Here is a 17,544-nt window from a genome sequence, read left to right as displayed (position 1 = left end):
GGGCGCCCTCCGGCCCCGCCCACACGGCGACCCCCGCCCGCTGCCCGCCCTATCGCGGGGCGAGGGGCGGCTAAGCCCCGCCCGCTGCCCGCCCCGCCCTCCTGCCGCGAGGGGCGGGGCCGGGCGGGGGCGGGCGCCGCGCAGCGGCGGCGGGGTGACGGTTTTCGCCGCGGCCCTGGTATGTAAACTGAGAGATAAGGAGCTGCGGGAGCGCGTGGAGGCATCAAGGCTAACGGGGGATGGTTATGTCTAGTGGCTGGGTGGGCGGCCGGCGCCGGGGGAGCTCGGGGAGCCGGGCGGCCGGCGCCGGGTGACCCTATCAGCCGTGGCCCGTGTGAGGGCCGGGTCGCCTAGGTAACGGTATCAGAAACCCCACGTTTAGGTACGGATGTAGCAAAACTGGCGCCGATGGGGAGAAAGCAGTTCTGGGCCGGTTGTTTATCAAGGGAGGGTTTGGCCGGAAGAAAGGAGGTGCGACGGCGGCAAAAAAGGTGGGTCCGACCGCAGGAAGAACGAAGGAGAGGGTCCGCGGCCAGGGGACCGGCCGAGCGAGGGAGCGTGGGCGCCTCGCTGGCTGCAGGCCCACGGCCGCCGGGACGGCCGCCCGCGGTCACCTGCTGGACTCGCCCCGGCGCCTCTGACCGTAAGGCTCGGCGTGGGGGGAACGGACTGGCCCTTGGGCACTCGGGGAGCTGTAGCTTCGTGCTGGCTGCGCACAGGGCTCGTTAGCTTTGAGATGTACAACTCGCCGCTCCGTAGTTCTGCACAAAGGTCTACGTAGCTCTGCCGCTCTAAATGAGTCTTAGTGCTGTGTTACTTAGGTTATAGATTATTTTACTGCTTGGCCAGTTTCTTAGACGTGTGTTCGTCATTCGGTAACCTTCCTGATCAGTTTGCTTCAGGTACATCGTGAGTCTCTCATCTGCAGGGGTTTGAGTGCCAAACCTCAGTGCTGAGTGTGGGCTTGTCCAGGATACTCCCAGTTCAGAACTTGAGCTAAGTGATATTAAGATGTCTTGGTTAACGAGGGGGGGCAAATCGAAGGAGAAGGAGGAGTCCGAAAGCTCTCTCAATCAGGAGGAGAGAGGTCTGTTAGTACAGGCTATGCTAGAACATGGAGGAGATCCTTGGGATTACAAAGTTTTTGGCCAGGATCCCACTCTCAAAGCTGCTGAAAGACACTGGGTAAATTATATATCCGTGTATCATCCTAAAGGAGAAAAGAAATGCTCAGCTCTGCAGTGGCTATTGTTTGATCTGGCCAGTGCCTTACAAACGGCAATAGAAGAAAAAGAACAGTGTATAAAGAACTTGCAAAATAATTTACAAGTGGCACACAATGAGATACTAGCACTACGATGTGATAGCACTCTGCTAAATGAACAGGCTGAGCAACTAAGAGAGTTGAAAGAAAAGCTAAGGGCAGAGAATGCTGATAATGTCCGATTAAGAAAAAAAGTGCAGTGCTTGGGTACGCTGTTAGCTCTAGGGAAAGGGTTAGATCATAGGAAAGTAGCAGCTTTGAGTAAGACAGACTGGGACCCAGAAACGTGGGATGGGGATATTTGGAATTTGGAGGACGAGGAAAACTCTACAGTGCAAGGGGTAGCTGCTGTGGTTACTAGAAAAATAAGACCAGTGGAGGGAGACATAGCTTTAAAAACCCAGGGAGTGGGGGATATGTCCAGGAAAGAGAAGGTATGGAAGAAGCAGAAGGAGGGTTGGCCTGTGTGGGTAAACAGGATTTGGACTTTAGAACAGTGCACTCCTTTCACCCATGAGGAGGCTAAGCGGGTGGTAATAGCCATAGGGCTACCTTGGCCAAAGGTAGGGGCAATCATCAGAGCCTTGCCTGCCAACGAGACATCTGGGGGAGAAATCCTAAGGCTGGTGATTAGAAATCTGGGAGAATATGAGCCCCTAAAAGATAACATGGAGGGGGCGCCCTGGACAGATGTTCAGGAGGCGTCAGCCTATGTGTGTGGGAATGTACTACTCCGGGTATTAAAGCAAAGGGAGAAGCCAGTGACCCCGGACTTTGACATATATGGAGTGAATGCGGAACAAGGAGACATTGGGGTATTGGCCTGCCGTGCTCCAGAATTGCATAAGGGATTTTTCATCAGCCTGGGATCTACGTTAATTGGTCGGCCCCTTGGTGAATGCATGGCTACGTTAGAGAACGTGGGGACGCTTATGGGAGCGGGGGGGAAAGGCGAAGCAAAGAAGGGAGTGATAGGGGTAAAGACTAGGAAGTACATTCCTAGAGGAATAATTTGGAGGTTTTTAATAAATCAGGGGGTGAATGAAGAAGAGCTAGATAGTCAGCCCACAGGAGTTTTACTTGCCAAAATGAAGAAAATCCTTCAGGAAAAGGGGATGAAGCAAGAGGAGGTCTGGGAAAAACTGGAGCAGATGAAGCCATCAGTTCCTCCTCCTATTCCAAAGAGAAAACTATACCCATCCTTAAGGGACCTTAAAGATTAGGAGTCCCTACCCCTGGTGTCAGTGGGATTAACCTCCACCACACTGACTTGGGATTCAGGGGGAAGGGGCTACGTGGGGGTGCGATGTCTGTTGAAGAGGGGGTGGGAAGTTGCAAATACTTTCTTAGTTGACACAGGATCAGAAGCAACTTTACTAGATTACTGGGGTCCTCCACTCCCAGGTAAATCTGTCTGGATTTGGGGAGTAGGAGGGGGAAAAGTGAAGGGGAAAGAAGTAGAAGTCCAGTTGTGCATAGGGGAAGATAAATTGGAGGGGCAGATAATTCTGGTAAAAGGGGGGCCAAACATTTTAGGAATGAATTTCCTGTCTCAGTTCAAGGTAGATTTGTCCAAGGGAAAATTATATTGTGTTGCTGCCTCAGAAAATGAAGAGATCACAGGAGTCACTGAGTCAGTGAAGTACTGGGCTAAAAGTAGAACAGGAACGCGGCTAGTGAATGAAGAATATGAGGTGACTCCAATCAAAGACCCTGTCTTCCAATCCCAGTACCGATATGGTACAAAAGCACAGGAAGGTCATGAGGATGCTCAGGGGGTACAGCGAAGACTTAAGAGGATGGGACTTAAAATCCCTGTTCCCATGATTTCTGCAGAAATGCAGGGATGTGGAATATATGGGCAGTGGAAACCTCTTAGAAAGAATCATAAACCTGCATTGGGTAATGCCTTCAACCCCTGGGAATGGGCACCATTCGAACAGTGGCAAATTGATTACGTGGGCCGCTTAAAGAGATCAAAGAGGGGTAATCAATTTATATTTGTTGCCATTGACAGAACAACAAGGTGGATAGAGGCAATGGTACTACGCGAGGCTACTGCTAATAACACAGTTCGGTGTCTGTGTGAAATAATGAACAGATTTGGCCCTCCATTCTTAATTGTTTCAGATAAAGAAAGCCACTTCACAGATGCAGCAGTACAGAAGTTCCTTAAAGGGATGGGGGTGCATCAGTTAAGCCATATTTCGTGCCATCCACAGTCCTCCAGGATGGTGGAAAGAGCTAATAGGACCATCAAGTTGAGACTGAAGTTATTTGCCGGAAAAAGAGGACTGAGGTGGGATGAAGCACTTCCATTTGTGTGCTGGGCCATGCGAGCAAAGAACATCCTAGATACTAGATGTAGCCCTTATGAGCTGGTACATGGCAATGCTCCACAAACAGACCAGATCTGTAGTGATGTCAGTAAATGGGCTAAACAGTTAGGTGCTCCACATATTGATTTGATCCTGGAGCAATCAGCTCAACCAGGAGCATGGGCCCATACAGCTGTCCATAATTACTCAACTCATGAACGTGAAAGGGTCAACATAAAACAATGGAAAAATCAGCCCCCATTGGGAGCTATGGTCCTGTGGACTCCTCAGATACAAAGAGGAAGGCCGAGAGGAAACTTAGGGGTAATTATGGCTCATGAGTGGGCAAACACAGTGCTAATTGGAAAAAAAGGAGAGGTTATATGGGTAGATGGGACCCGTTGCCGGGAAATCAAAGAGAATGTTTCTAACTAATGTTTAAGTAAGATTAATTTTCAGGATTGAATGTGTGTGTAAGATTGATCACAGCTGTGGACCACAGAGAGCCTCAGCAAGAACCATCTTCTTCAAGGTGCTCATCATCAATGTAAGACAGCGCCAGGAATATTCTTAAAGTGTTCCTGGCCCTGTTCAGTTTTCTTCTGCTGGCTTCTAGGTATAAAAGCAATAGTTTGGACATGGAACATCACTGCTGCGGTTAATAATTGTATTTCCTCGGGAAAGATATCAACAGAATTTTAAGACTAAGCCCTGAGAAAGTGGGAAAGTCCTCGAATGCTTGGTTTCCTAATATTAAGTATTTGTTAATAGTCCTTCCAGAAATAACTGATTTTAGCTTTAAGGGAGCATGGACTGAACAACATGAAGGAACTAGTAAGTTAGATATTTAGATCGGAACTATTCTAGAATACGACCAGAGTGTGCCACTTATCTACATGGCATAATGGCTGCCTGGCAAATGTCTTAAAAACTGTATAGAAGGTCTAGATGGCTCGAGATTTAGCGAGCGCCATAGTAGGAGGAATTGGTGCAGAAACTGGAATACTAAATTAATTTGACATTGAAACATTCACACCTGAAGTAAAATGGGGAGGATTTTTGAATTGTGTACAGGGCAAATTGGTAATAAATTTCGGACTGTTGTGTGATGCAGCCACAATAACTACCTGGAATAGCCAATTGTGGCATGTGGTTAAAAACAACTGCTGAGTTAAAAAAAAAATAAAAAATAAACCCCACCTTGGAGGGTTTTTGTACAAGATCTCTGGCCATCTATTGTATTTGAGCACAATTGTTAGCAGTGAATAGGTGTTAAGAAGGTTTTTATAATGGATTAACTTCTTTCTCATCAGGAGTACAACAAAGAGATCCCATATTACAAGGTTTAACAGATGGGTGGTACAGATTTTCTTCTTGGTTTGGATCTTCAGTAATAGGCTGGGGGTTAGGAGATGCATTACAAGAAGGACATGAACAGTGGGATATTAAACCTTGCCTCAGCTTACCAAAAGTCTTGGGTAAAGGGTTATGGGAACATCAGTTAAAAAGGGAATGGTGTGCAAATAAGAATACAAGAAGTTTGACCACCCAGTGGTTGAAAGTGGACAACTAAATGATATGGATGTATTAGTTCTGCATGATCTATTGAGCCTTGTGGACCACAGGAGGGTATTGTCACATCTCGATGGAAACAAGTTAGCATGAACTCCAATGGTATTTGGTTACAACGTGGGTTGTGTATGTGTTGCCTTATAATGGTAGAGTGGAAGGATAACACAGCCTATGTACCTCCAGCAGAAGAACATAGATGTGGTATCACATTTGTCGCCATAGCCGGTGTTGTATATTCGGTTGCCTTGCAGACTGTACTTTCTCAAAAGCCGAGTTCTGTTCCAGTCCAATGGACTAATGGCATCCGTCTGGGAATTAACTGACCTCACAGGACATGAGATATTCAGACAAAATGACAGCATACAGAAAGAAGCTGAGAAACCAGAGCGCACGCAACAAGTTGTAAGCCTGATGATCACCTTAAAGAACAAGAAACTGTCAAAACTGAGGACTGATAGTGAACTGTTTATTGTACGTCATTGGTATGACGTATTCGTGGGGGTTGGCCTCCAAAAACTACTGCTACGCTACACTTACTACACTTAATCCTGCAGCTGTTAATAGTTATGACAGAAGTATTGTTATTCTTTATCCTTTTATTGTCTCTATATCTATCTTTTATTCTTTATATGTATGCTTTGCTTGGTTCAAAAGAAAAGAATGCACTTATATGCCCAGTTGAATTTCTTACATACGCTGATATCCTAACAGATGTGGTGGATTCCAGCCGGAAGGGATTGAGCTCACGAGCATCCAGAGTGGTCTGAGCGTCCTTGGAGGAGGTCAGTCAGACCAGGGGATGACTTGTGAGTAAGAGGTCCCGCTGGAGCGCATGGCCCCCAGGAGCGGAGGCCCAAGCAGCTGCCCCCAACAGCATGCAGCAGAGGGGTGAAAAACAAGTTTCTCTGCTGCTCTGGTATGTAAACTGGCAGATAAAGGGCTGCATGCGCTCATCTAGAGCTTGTAGAAGAATCAAGGCTAAAGTAGAATAATTATGTCTAGTCACTGGATGAAGTAAACTGACTCCAACCAGATAAAGATAGGGGAGCCAGGCTGCACACACTTAGGTAACTGTATCAGTAATACCATATAAGGCTGAGATCGCCTAGATAATGGTATCAGGAATACCAAATTTAGGAATAGGTGTAACAAAACTGGGAGCACTGGGGAGAAAGTATTTCAGAATGGTTTGGTCAAAAGAAAGGAGGTGCAGTAGTGGCAAAAAGGTGGGTCCAAATGCAGGAAGAATGAAGCAGAAGGCATAGCATCAAAGACCAACAGCGAGTAGCTTTTTCAGCAGCAGGAGTGTGGATGCCTACAGCTGGCAGCAGCACTGACCTGTGGACCCAAGGCCACCAGGACACTGAAGGACCTGCCTGGAATAACCTGCTGGACTCCTGTCAGTCTGTGACCATAAGACTTGGTATGGGGGGAACAGACTGGCACTTCGATACTTAAGAACTGTAACTGAACATTGGCCATACATGCGATTGATTCAATTTATGATTAGATTTATGATCTATAACTCACAGCTCTGTATTTTTGCATTGTGGTCTGCCTATGTAACTGTAATTAAGTCCGCATAACTGTGTAACTATGAATTAATTTTAGTGGTATGTTACATAGCTTATTGATCATTTCACTGCTGTGCCAGTTTCCTAGTCATGTCTTCATCAATCAATAAATGTCCTAGTCAGCTTGCTTCACTTATGTCTCACGTCGCTGATCTGAAGGGGTTTGAGTGCCAAACCTTGGCACAGTCGCAGAGTGTGGTCCACACCAGGAGAGGGCTGTGTGCCACAAGCCTTCCACTGAACATATCTGGGCAGCAGGCCTGGACATCCCAGAAAGCACAAGAATATCAGGATGGCACGTGCACAGGAAAGCCACTATTAGTGTGCCTGTGCACAGCTGAATAGGTAGAGATGGATGTAGTAGTGGCCAGGTTCAAATTGCTGATAACCATGACAAACCATGCAGGCTATGACTAGTTCCCAGAATGCTCCCACTCTGCCCCACGTGAAAGAGAGGCACCAAAAGCCTGCCAAGCTGTCAGAGCAGATGTGGTTTTCAGGGGGACACCCAGCATCTCCAGCTGCCTGAGAACAACAGCGGTCCCTCAGGGCCACCAACTAAAGTATGTTCAACTTGCAAAAGTAAGAGTGATAGTAAAGCTTTAGCTTCTCGTGCTGCTGGGTCTTACATCAGGGACAGACTAAGTCTATCCTCGAAGCATTTCAAACGAAGCAATTCACATTAATTTCCATTGCTTAAAAATATGAGTCTTACAAAAGAGTAAAAATAAAATTTAATAAGGAAGTTCTTTTTCTGGTCATGCTCCTTCTCTGTATTTCCCATAAAATAGCATAAACACAACATAATCAACCTTTTCCCATATACATATATGTATATATTTAAATAGCATAGGTTCCTGACATTGTTCCTGACTCAAGAAGCGTCCTCTCAAATATAATCACAGTAAAAAGAACAATAAATATATAGAAGTATATTATAAACCAGTAATTACTTAGGATGCTTCAATTTTGTGTTGTTATAATTAGCATAAGCTATAACAATGGTGACAGTCAAAACCAAACCTCTTCGAGGTATGCACAATTACCTGAAGGACATTGTCGAAAGTCCAGCATATTCCTCCACTTAAAAATAAACAAACAAGGTATACCCCTTGCAGTCAGTAGATGGCACTGCATTATTACTATTACTTGCAATTTCCAGCTAAGTCAGAAGGTGGGATAAACAGAAACACCCAGTCTCAGCTCCAAAGAACTCATAAAAGTAATCAGAAGTCAAGAGATAGCACATGGATACAAACGGATGGATAGGGCAATGCAGGGAAATACAGAGATTTTCCCCAACAGGCCATGAGCATCTAGAGACATTCTGCACTCGTAAATCACAAAGCAACTCTGCCTTACTCATGCCGACGATGACTGTGACTTTACCAACGCTCCTGCTGCCTCTGAAGCTGGCAGGTAGGTGCTTCGGTAGAGTCATGGTCTGTGGTGACAATCAACAAGCGCTAATCAAAAGTTGACTCTCTGTCACTTTGCCCAATTTGCAAATCACCTGTATAGCCAGAAGCAGGGACTTTTTTTTAACCATTTCTGTTTGAAAAAAATTTCACTTACCTGGGAGGAGATACAATCTACTTAAACTGAAATAATTACACAAAGAGAGCTTTTTGAAAGAGTAGTCTGATTCTTCTTCCAATTTCCCTCATGCATCAAACAATCTTGATGCATCAGTGCCAAGCATCTTGGATGGGAGAAGGGGCGAGAGCAATACCGAGGACAACAGAGGCAGAGAGCCCACGGTCCCTGGGCCTGGGGGCAACGTCAGCCCCCCTTCTTCACTGCTGTTGTCTCCTTCTTGTATAAAACGCTCCATTTGCTCTGTTTCGGTAAGATTATGGCGTGCAGAAGCTGAATGACACCTGATAGGATAATGAGACAACCCCATGTCTGCCTCCCAGACCAGGACTTGCTGAGAGCAACAGCTGCTCCCCATCTCCCCTTCCACATAATTTGGCACAATGGGGCTGGCGGTGGACATGTGCTGCTATGGAAAAACACAACTAGTTGCCTTTTTTCACCTGAACAGGCACTAGACCTATTCCAGCTCTATGTTTTTTTCCAGGTACTTGTGTTCTGTAGTTCAAATTTTCACTGCATATTTCAAAGGACAACTGAAAGCACCCAGCACCATTCTGAATTTGGTCTGTCAGAGCTGAAGGAAAAAGAAAACTGCAATAAAGTCAGTCCCAAAACACTTAAGTCTAAAATTAAAGTTTATTTTAGTTTTAGAAGGAAACAGGAAAATAAGTACATGAGTATCTCAATTACACAAGTGACAGCGTGTTATTTCTTTTCAATGTGTAGTTCCCACTACTGCCTGGCACTTTGAGACTTGATGTATTTGTCAGTCAGAGCTTTTTAGAGTGTTTTACACTGCACACACACACAGAAACAGCTTCCCGTGCAAATCTAGGCAATCTTAATTCACCTCAAAAATCAATTACTTAATTTGGTTCAGTACTCGGTATAGAAAATAAAAGTGCATCATAAACATGACCTTGACTATGTTTGCAAACTACTTGGATAAGCAATTCATTCTAAAAACAAGCGTCCTCCATTCCCACCGAAGTAAAATACAGTTGAGAGAGAAAAGTGAGTGTGTGTAAAAGGGATAGAGGTGAAAAGAGAAAGTTTCTTTGAAAGTGTCTCCTCAAAGTATCCGAGCACCAAGCTCCTAACCATTGTTGGTTACTGTTACAGGAAGCTCTAACCACTTAGAAGTTATTTTCTGGGAAATTTACTAATTATTTTAACAGCAAAAGTCCTTGTTTCTTCCCATTGTATTTGTTTTGGCAGCATAACAAGAGGCTGAACATGAAAGAGCAGTATGCCCTGATACACCGTGTTGCCTGACTAAGGCAGTGCTTTGTCTACAATATTTTAACATGTTTTCCTCCACCATCTAAACACCTTACTCAGCACTCCTCCCCAGCCCCAGCTCAACGCGCCATCGCTGGGAACTCTGCTCGATCAAGGGCAACCAGCCTGCATATGCAATCCTTTGCTTCGCACATTTATGTACGAATCAAAGAGTACAGACGATTGACAAAACGTACAAGCAGTAGACTCCTCAGCCAGTGTGTTAGCTGTATGTAATAAAGTCTGAAAAATACTTGCTTTCAGTATCATACAGGGTCTTATTATTTCTTAATTTGCCTGACTCAATTTGAATGATTAAACTCTGCTTTCTGTCATTAACTCAACCCTTTTCCATTTAAAGGGTTCCAAGCAGAGCACATTAAGCACATGAGACCGCTTAAGCGCTTCGCTGGACTGGGACTAGGGAGTCCAGCACCTTGCAGGACTGAGCATGGGCAGAAAGCTAACACACTCCACACCTCCCTGCAAAAACACGAAAACCTGTAAACCAACCAACCAAAAAAGTCACCAGAAAGTCACTCTCCATGCCTGATTCTGGACTCAGAGTTCAGGTGCTTATATTAGGAAGTTAAGTCTCCCTACGCTCCCTGTGTGCTCAGCAAGGCAGAAAACCTCTCTGCCAACAGGCAATACACAGGGAAAAACATCCTTTGCTATTTGCTGATTATATGGGGTAGAAGAACTAGTTTCCCTAATTCAGCATTAAGGACAGATGCCTCACATCAGGAGGCATCACTTATTCCAACTGAAGCTCTCATTCAGCAAAATTGTGTACTGTATATTGTGAGATTGTGTACTAGATGTAGTACACCGGTGTTTGCTCTCAGAAATGTAATGATTAATACAGAAAAGAAATGCCTTTGACAGAAAAGGTGGTTAAAATATTTTATTTTGTATATCATAGAACATACTGCTGTTTACTTTAAACCACTTTAGATTAAAGGCACACATTGTTAAAAATACTTCAAATTTACATCAGATGTACAAATGCATAAAGCAGATGTACATGTCACCAAAAAAATACAATATGGCTTCATAAGGTTGAGGTGGGGCTGGGACAATTCAACATATATTTAAAATTTAACAGGATGCTGTTAACACTGAAAGGACTGACTAGAACAGAAAAGAATGGATCTAACACCGATTATGTTACATAAATAGTGCAACACATTGAATATACAACATTGAGCATTCATGTATGGACTAAACAGGACTGTTAGTTCTGCAAATTCATCAGGCTTTCAAGTGCCACTGGGTAAGCAGTGTATGCTTATGATCTGCCAGTTTGCAATAGTGGGAAGATAGATTACAAATTCTCCATCCACAAACAGCCTCCTTGAAGAATCTGCTGATATGCTTTGTAAAAAAGGATAAAACAATAGACTTAAAATATAACTGCAGATAAAGACTGAGTAACAAAAGGACAGCTTACATGGTAATCATTTCTGGCTAAAAAGCATAAAATATTAAGTCTGCAAGAATGCTCCATGACAATCATTTAGCAATAGTCCCACCCAAGTTTAAGGCTCATTTTTCTAAAATTTACCTTAGATTTGTTTTCTTTTGTGTAAAATTACCTGAGTACAGATATCAAAGATCTGCAGAGCTTTTAAAATATCTGCAGATACCTTAAAAATCTGTAGATATCTTAAAGCAAAACATCAATATATTGAACTCTACCAGCTAGAAAGATCTCAGAAATAAAAAAACAATCTTTTGGTACGTCAGTAAAGCCAGGAGAAGAATGAGCTTAAGCGTTTGCTTTCATCTTTAAAAAATGTACACAAAATGTAATACAATTTTTCAAATAGGACTGCTTAATAGTAAACAATATATTAAACCTTTACAAAAAAAAGGAATCAAAATTCAGGCAGTCACTCAGGTTTTCTATAAACTGTTTACAAATGCTGCTTTTGATCTTGCTAGAGATGTCTGCTTTTTTCTTAAGCACTAATAGATGGAAAATAAAAGACAAAGGTCCTGACTCCACGGTATTTTCTATCATCCTTTACACTTTGTGTCAAAGTGGGAATTGCTGCCATTCTTATTTGCTAAGGTTTATTCCCTGCACAACTGTAAGGCCCTGATCCAGAAAAGCACCTAAGCATCATCTTAAGAGCTCTGCAGAATCAGGTTAGATTTAATAGTAGGCTTAAAGATAAACATGCACTTAAATGATTGCTGCACTGGGACCCATACAAATCACAAGGTGCAAGGCAGAAAAGCACAAGGTTGCATGGACAGACCAGCTCCCAGCAAAGTCAATGCCATTGTAAAGAGCATTAGACCCTCCATTTCAGTAAAAAAAAGGTTGAAAAAAGACAACACTGCAGATACATGCACACACTTTTGGCAAACAACAGACTGTGTGGGATTATTTCCAACACAAGCTTTGGAAATTTACCCTCTAAACAAAGCAGTTTGTTGATTGAATTGAACCAACTTAGGGAAAAAAAAAAAAAAAAAAAACCACCCACGCATCCACAAAACATCCTTTTCTTCCTCCTGCCTCACACACCCTTTTCCCTTCTGTCTCCCCTAAAAAAGATTAGCATAGATATGAATGTCAGTCAATTAGCAATTGCATAGGAGCCTGAGGAGCAAGAGGGATTTTTTTGTTTAAATATATCATATTAGAATTTTGATATGACAATTAAAATTTGTACTGTTGGACTGGGACTAGCTGATTGCTATAAAGGGTACCCAAAGAATCCTATTAAATATTAGCCTAGAATTAAAAAAAAAAAAAAGATGGATGATGGATAGTTATTCTGGAAAATTTTTAAAATCACAGCAGTTTGAAGTACCCATAATTCTTTGTATAAATAGCAAGCAACCCAAATAAAACACCACAGCTAGTTTGAAAAACTAAATTGAGCTTTGCTTTTCTATTAAATAGATTAAAATATTTATCCACTGAGAAATTATATTGATAAATAAAATATTTTCATGTATCAAAAATGAGGGGGGCAGGTGCTATCTATCAGTTCCAGACTTCTTGGCCCAATAATGAGAGGTCTGAGAAATACAAGTAAATTGTACAGTAGTTCTATTCTCTTAAATTTACAATACTGATTCCAGCAGGATTTGGCTAACTAATACAGATTAAATAACCTAATCTAAAGGAACAGCGTCCTGTAAACATGTGACACTAATCACACTGAATTCCGATGCTGTGGCTATACCCTCTCTATGCAGGAGAAAGAAAACTCAACTGGTAGCTGTAACAAGGGATGCAATCTAAAGGCAACACTTCTATTTATCAGTAAGGCTTGTAAAAAATTTGAGCGGTGTATGTATGACAGCCTGTACAATTCTGAAGTTTTTGGAAAGCTCTTAAGTTTAAAAAAAAAAAGTTTAACCATTTTAAGTATAAAACACTTACAGAGAAGATGTCCTTCTAAATTATGTGTAAAAGTGCCTGGCACCAGAAATGACCACTAGGTATTACCATACCTAAGAAAAATCCTAAAAATCACTCAGACAGGTGTCCCTGAACTTCTGAGCAGATGCACCTAATTATGCTACTCTGTTTTTCTGTTCCTCTGAAAAGAGTCATGAGCACATACTCTAAGCTGTCTGCACTACATCATCATTAATATATATTATATATACAGCATGTGTGTATATATATATATATAATATATATATTTGTGTATATATTTCATTTACCTCAATCCAGAATCATGTGCTTTCATGCAATACACTTACCAGGAATCAAACTTATTCATTAGATCATAGCTGGTGTAGCTTTTAGTATCAATACTTTATTACACAGCAATTCAGCTTTGTTCAGCATCAACCGTCTCTTTGACTAGAATCATTTCCCCTCTTCTATCAGTCCACTTATTTGTTGCCTCTAACATCCTTTTCAGCCACCTTCTTCATATAGTATCTCCACTTGATGTTCAACGCTGAGATCTTATTTCTGTCAGCTTCTGAAGACAGCTCTGTGCTGCTGGCATTGAGAGAATAAACTGAACTGTCCTTTGACCTATTCGGTAGCAGCCATATCCCATCAGTCCAAAAACTGTTGCTTTTAGGGCAAATCTAAAAATCTTACTTGAAGCTGATGGAGGAGGCACACTGAAACAAAAGATATAAAACAACGTTAACACTGCGTAGCTGGAAAAAGCAGGTATTTTCTGACCAAAACAGTGATCATTTCCCTTCCTTCCTTTCTAGGGCAGGACACCTTTCAGAGAACAGATGTCTTACGGACAAGCAATCTGTTCTTCCATGTTCATGGGCTACATCCAAATTTAAGCAATAGACAACTTCTCCACTTGTGCGGTGCCACTGTTAACGGCTAGGCTATCACTTACTCGTCACCCCATCAAAATTACCAAGATGACACCAAGACTTCTTGAGGAACGCTAGAAATAAATATTGCTTGTGGAACTGTTCGTAACATTGCTACGCCTATCTCAGCATAGAGCAAAAATTCAGAAGAAAGGTAGGCCAGTGCAAATCCAACGTCTGTGCAGTCAACTTGCTGTCCTTCAGGGTAACGGAGGAAGGTGGAGCTTGGATACTCTGGGTAACGGGTACGCTTGCACGGGATCTGCTCCAATTCACGTGTCTCTGTGTGATATGGCCAGTCCCAGAGATGTCTGGGGTCAGCCTGGCCTTGGCAGATTCAGGGAGCTGTTTCAGCAAGGTGCGCCCCGGGATGCCAGGCAGCCGAGCTAGCCCAGTTGCAGCTCCCAGTGCAGGCCAGAGAGGCTTCACGTGAAGCCATCTTGGGCCTGGCAGATATTGTTAGCTCGGCATCCTCACAGAGCCACTCAGGAACTACTGCACTGGGCTCCAGGCATTGCGAGGGCAGCACAAAAGCACACCAGCTCTACCTGTGCTTGCAAGCAGTGTTACTAGCATAGTGTATTAGGCAAACAGGAATGCTACTTTCAAAAATTAAGCTGGCTCCGAAAGCAGAGCCATATGCATACAGTCCTGCTCCTTAACTAATAGGCTCTGCAGTACTTCAGCAGGCTCCGCACACACAGCATGCGCTCATTACAACACAAGCACTCCTCTCACAGGGGATAGAGAGCTCCTCCTATGCGGCTTCAAAGGATTCTCAAGTTTTCTCATTTATTTATATCCGGAAAACACTTCTAATACATTTACAAGCAGTTACTGTAGTGCAAAACCATTACAGGCACAACGAAACCAGGCTAGGTGTGCTAACAGGAGATAACTTGACTAAGTTTGCTCTAGTTTCAGTAGTAACTTCAGACCCGTTGGCTTAAGAGATCTTGCATGTTAAAGGAGCATACAAGAAAAGTTTGAGAGGAGCATACACATTGAACAAAGGATGGGGTAAAACAACCCTTTATACCTTCTTACACTCCTCCTCTATTCTTCCTCAGTTTCAGTCCTTCAGTGAGTATTTAAATAGTATAACCTGAAGCAAACAGTAAGATCTGCCTAGGGTCAGGTTTTATGTGAGAACCTAAAAATTGGAAGTGTGTGGCAAACGTGTTTTTATTTAGACCATTTTCGAGATCATTTTGCAACTTGTAAAACATAATTAGGTCCCTGTAATATCTTAGGAACTTCCCACTTCAGGGAGATGGCAATCACTAACACAAAAAGCTTAGTTTTGTTCTGCAATTGCAATGCAACAACACCAGGGGAAAAAGAAAAGATTAACAAGAAACGGGGGCCTTAAAATAATCTGAGTGTCATCTTATGAATTTCATTTGCTTTGCATTATTTATATTTTATACCATTTTAGACAGTCAAGTTCATGTAATGTTAGCATCATATGAAAGACACTGGCAATCCTTCCACTTAAGTTATGGCACTGGCATGGTAAAGACAATCAGGTCAAAGAGCCTGAATGTTGATGGAAAGGACCCTATATATAAACGTGAAGACTAGTCAGGCTTTAGGCCGTTCAATTCTATAACGTCAATGTTGCAACCAGTATTAACCATACAATTACAGGGATTCTGGCAACCCCGTTTTGCGGGCCATCTAAGAGGCTGCTCAGAACATCCAAGAGGCAGGCAGTTTTCTGGATGCCTAGGAAACATTAAGCGGAAAAGTAGACTTGAAAACAGTTAGGCAGGGCTTCGGTACATTGCATTCTTGGATGTGGATACCAAAACTCCCCTTAAGTAATATTTCAGATCCCTAAATATCCTGTTTAACACGGCTATAGCTGCTTTCCCCCCCTAATTCACAGCCTCTTATAAAATGGGAATACTCCATAAGGTGCTTATATAACACAGTAAGCAGATGTGATAGAATGAAGTGCTAATTTTTGAAAGGCTCTATTATGCTAAACCTACTGCAGATCACTAACACCAGGCTGTATTATAATCTTTCCTATATTTCTCAAGTCCTGACCCTTGTGGCTTTATAGGATACACACAGTCTGAACATTTTGGTTCTTCAATTTCTCCTTCTATAAAGCAGACACCATATCTATTTTAGTAAGTACTTTTAAGCAAGATGTTCCAAGTATGTGGCTTAAATCAGCCCATAATTAAACATAAGCTTTAAAAGATCATATTACTTACACATACCGTGAAAAATAGGTTACGACCGTGATTTTATGCTTACCAGAGCCAGCAGTGCTCTGACACTATAAAAAGCTTTGAAACCAGCAGTTTGTATTTACCTAAGTTAGAGTGAAGCCTGTTTTCGCCTCTGCCACCTCCTACAAGCCTCATTTGTATTCTGATTTTAAAAGCCTCAGACATGGATTGAGATATTTTCTTTCTAGACGATGTTATTGTCTCATCTCGCAATTAGCCTGGATATCCAACCATTTACTTTTCCTTTAACAGTTCCTTTTCCTCTACTGTAAGCACAATCTTCAAGCATTACGCAGCAAGTCAATGAGCTGAAGGGGTAGGGATGACGGTAGCAATGTTTCTTTAAGCTGTGACAAATAACCAAAAAAATCACGGCTAACTTTCAGCAAGAGGAGCTGGTAACCTCAACACATAGGAGAGGATAACTGTTACCTCATTATTTCCTGGATGTTTAAGTCAGAGTTCCAGTTCTTTTCGATTCCAGGTACGTGACCCATCCCAACAACACCAACTACAACAGATGGGATGTATTTTCTAGGTTCAGCTAAAAGGAGAGATGGAGAGAAAGGAACACATCAGTGAAAGAAGTAATTGCAAGCTATAAAGATAAAGGGAATGTGTGAGATTACAAAGCAGAATTTTCCAAGAGGCAAGTACCTGTCACATCACATATTAAAACTTAATGTTATGCAGTAAAAGTTAATACTTATCATTTCTCCTACTGCCTCTTGTGTTCCAAGTCTGAATGAATTCACTGCGATGTCTGGATTTTCAGGAAATGTTCATTCTAGTAAACAAAATGGACCAGGGCTTGTACTCCAGCCTCAGGGTGAGCGGCTCAGCAGGGCTTTACAGCTAAATTCCTTCCTTTCTTTCCCTACACGAGTTTGGTTTCTGTACTGCTTACTGGGAACAGCCCTGGTCTTTGCTGTCTCCTGAGCAGTCTGCACAACTCTGGACAGTGGTAGCTGGCATGCATCAAAATTGTGCCAAGACATGGGCTAACATATAAGCAGAACGAACAATCAGAAACAGTGCTCGAGACCACAGCTAGCCCTGTTTCGTTTGCTGGTGCAGCAGCAGGCTAGAAAGTCAACATTAGACCGCTCTAACATGTGCCAGCTCTCATCCTCCCCTCCAATCCAGGATCAACGTTCCACAACGCCCACTAGAAGTGAAAATGTTGTTCCTGCGCGTTTCGGGATCACCACTCCCCCAATATATTAAAAAAAAAAAAGTAATTTCTGCCAGAGTAAAAATAACTCACAGAAAGTTTTCTTTGTAGTAAATAATAATTGCTTTTCTTCTGGTTTTGGGGTGGGGCAGAAAAAATAGATATATACATAAATATAAAATGTAAGTGAGAA

At 42.6% G+C, this 17,544-nt stretch overlaps 1 protein-coding gene and 1 long non-coding RNA gene across 4 annotated transcripts in view; one reads left to right on the top strand and one right to left on the bottom strand.

Moving 5' to 3' along the window:
• Positions 1 to 91: 91 nt before the first annotated feature.
• LOC138065949 (uncharacterized) lies at positions 92 to 6,860 on the top strand. Its single transcript, XR_011138971.1, has 2 exons — positions 92 to 178; positions 5,406 to 6,860. It is a non-coding gene; the product is annotated as an uncharacterized lncRNA (long non-coding RNA).
• A 3,639-nt stretch (positions 6,861 to 10,499) lies between these two features.
• The window catches only part of TRABD (TraB domain containing), a 40,351-nt gene continuing 33,306 nt past the window's right edge, over positions 10,500 to 17,544 (bottom strand). The window contains exons 10-12 of one of the 3 annotated variants that reach the window (XR_011138964.1): positions 16,610 to 16,721; positions 13,341 to 13,715; positions 10,500 to 10,985 (exon numbers count right to left, since the gene is read on the bottom strand). Coding sequence is in view for 1 of the 3 variants with exons in the window: in XM_068931404.1 (XP_068787505.1) it covers positions 13,538 to 13,715; positions 16,610 to 16,721 (290 nt within the window). In the remaining 2 variants the exon portion in view is untranslated. Of the gene's footprint in view, positions 10,986 to 13,268; positions 13,716 to 16,609; positions 16,722 to 17,544 lie in introns of those variants that run through there. The other 2 variants (XR_011138965.1, XM_068931404.1) reach the window with 2 other exon arrangements.

This window comes from Struthio camelus, chromosome 1 (assembly GCF_040807025.1).
Source record: "Struthio camelus isolate bStrCam1 chromosome 1, bStrCam1.hap1, whole genome shotgun sequence".
NCBI classification, from domain to species: domain Eukaryota; kingdom Metazoa; phylum Chordata; class Aves; order Struthioniformes; family Struthionidae; genus Struthio; species Struthio camelus.
The sequence above is the reverse complement of the archived record's forward strand: the minus strand, read 5'-3'. Positions and strand labels throughout refer to the sequence as shown.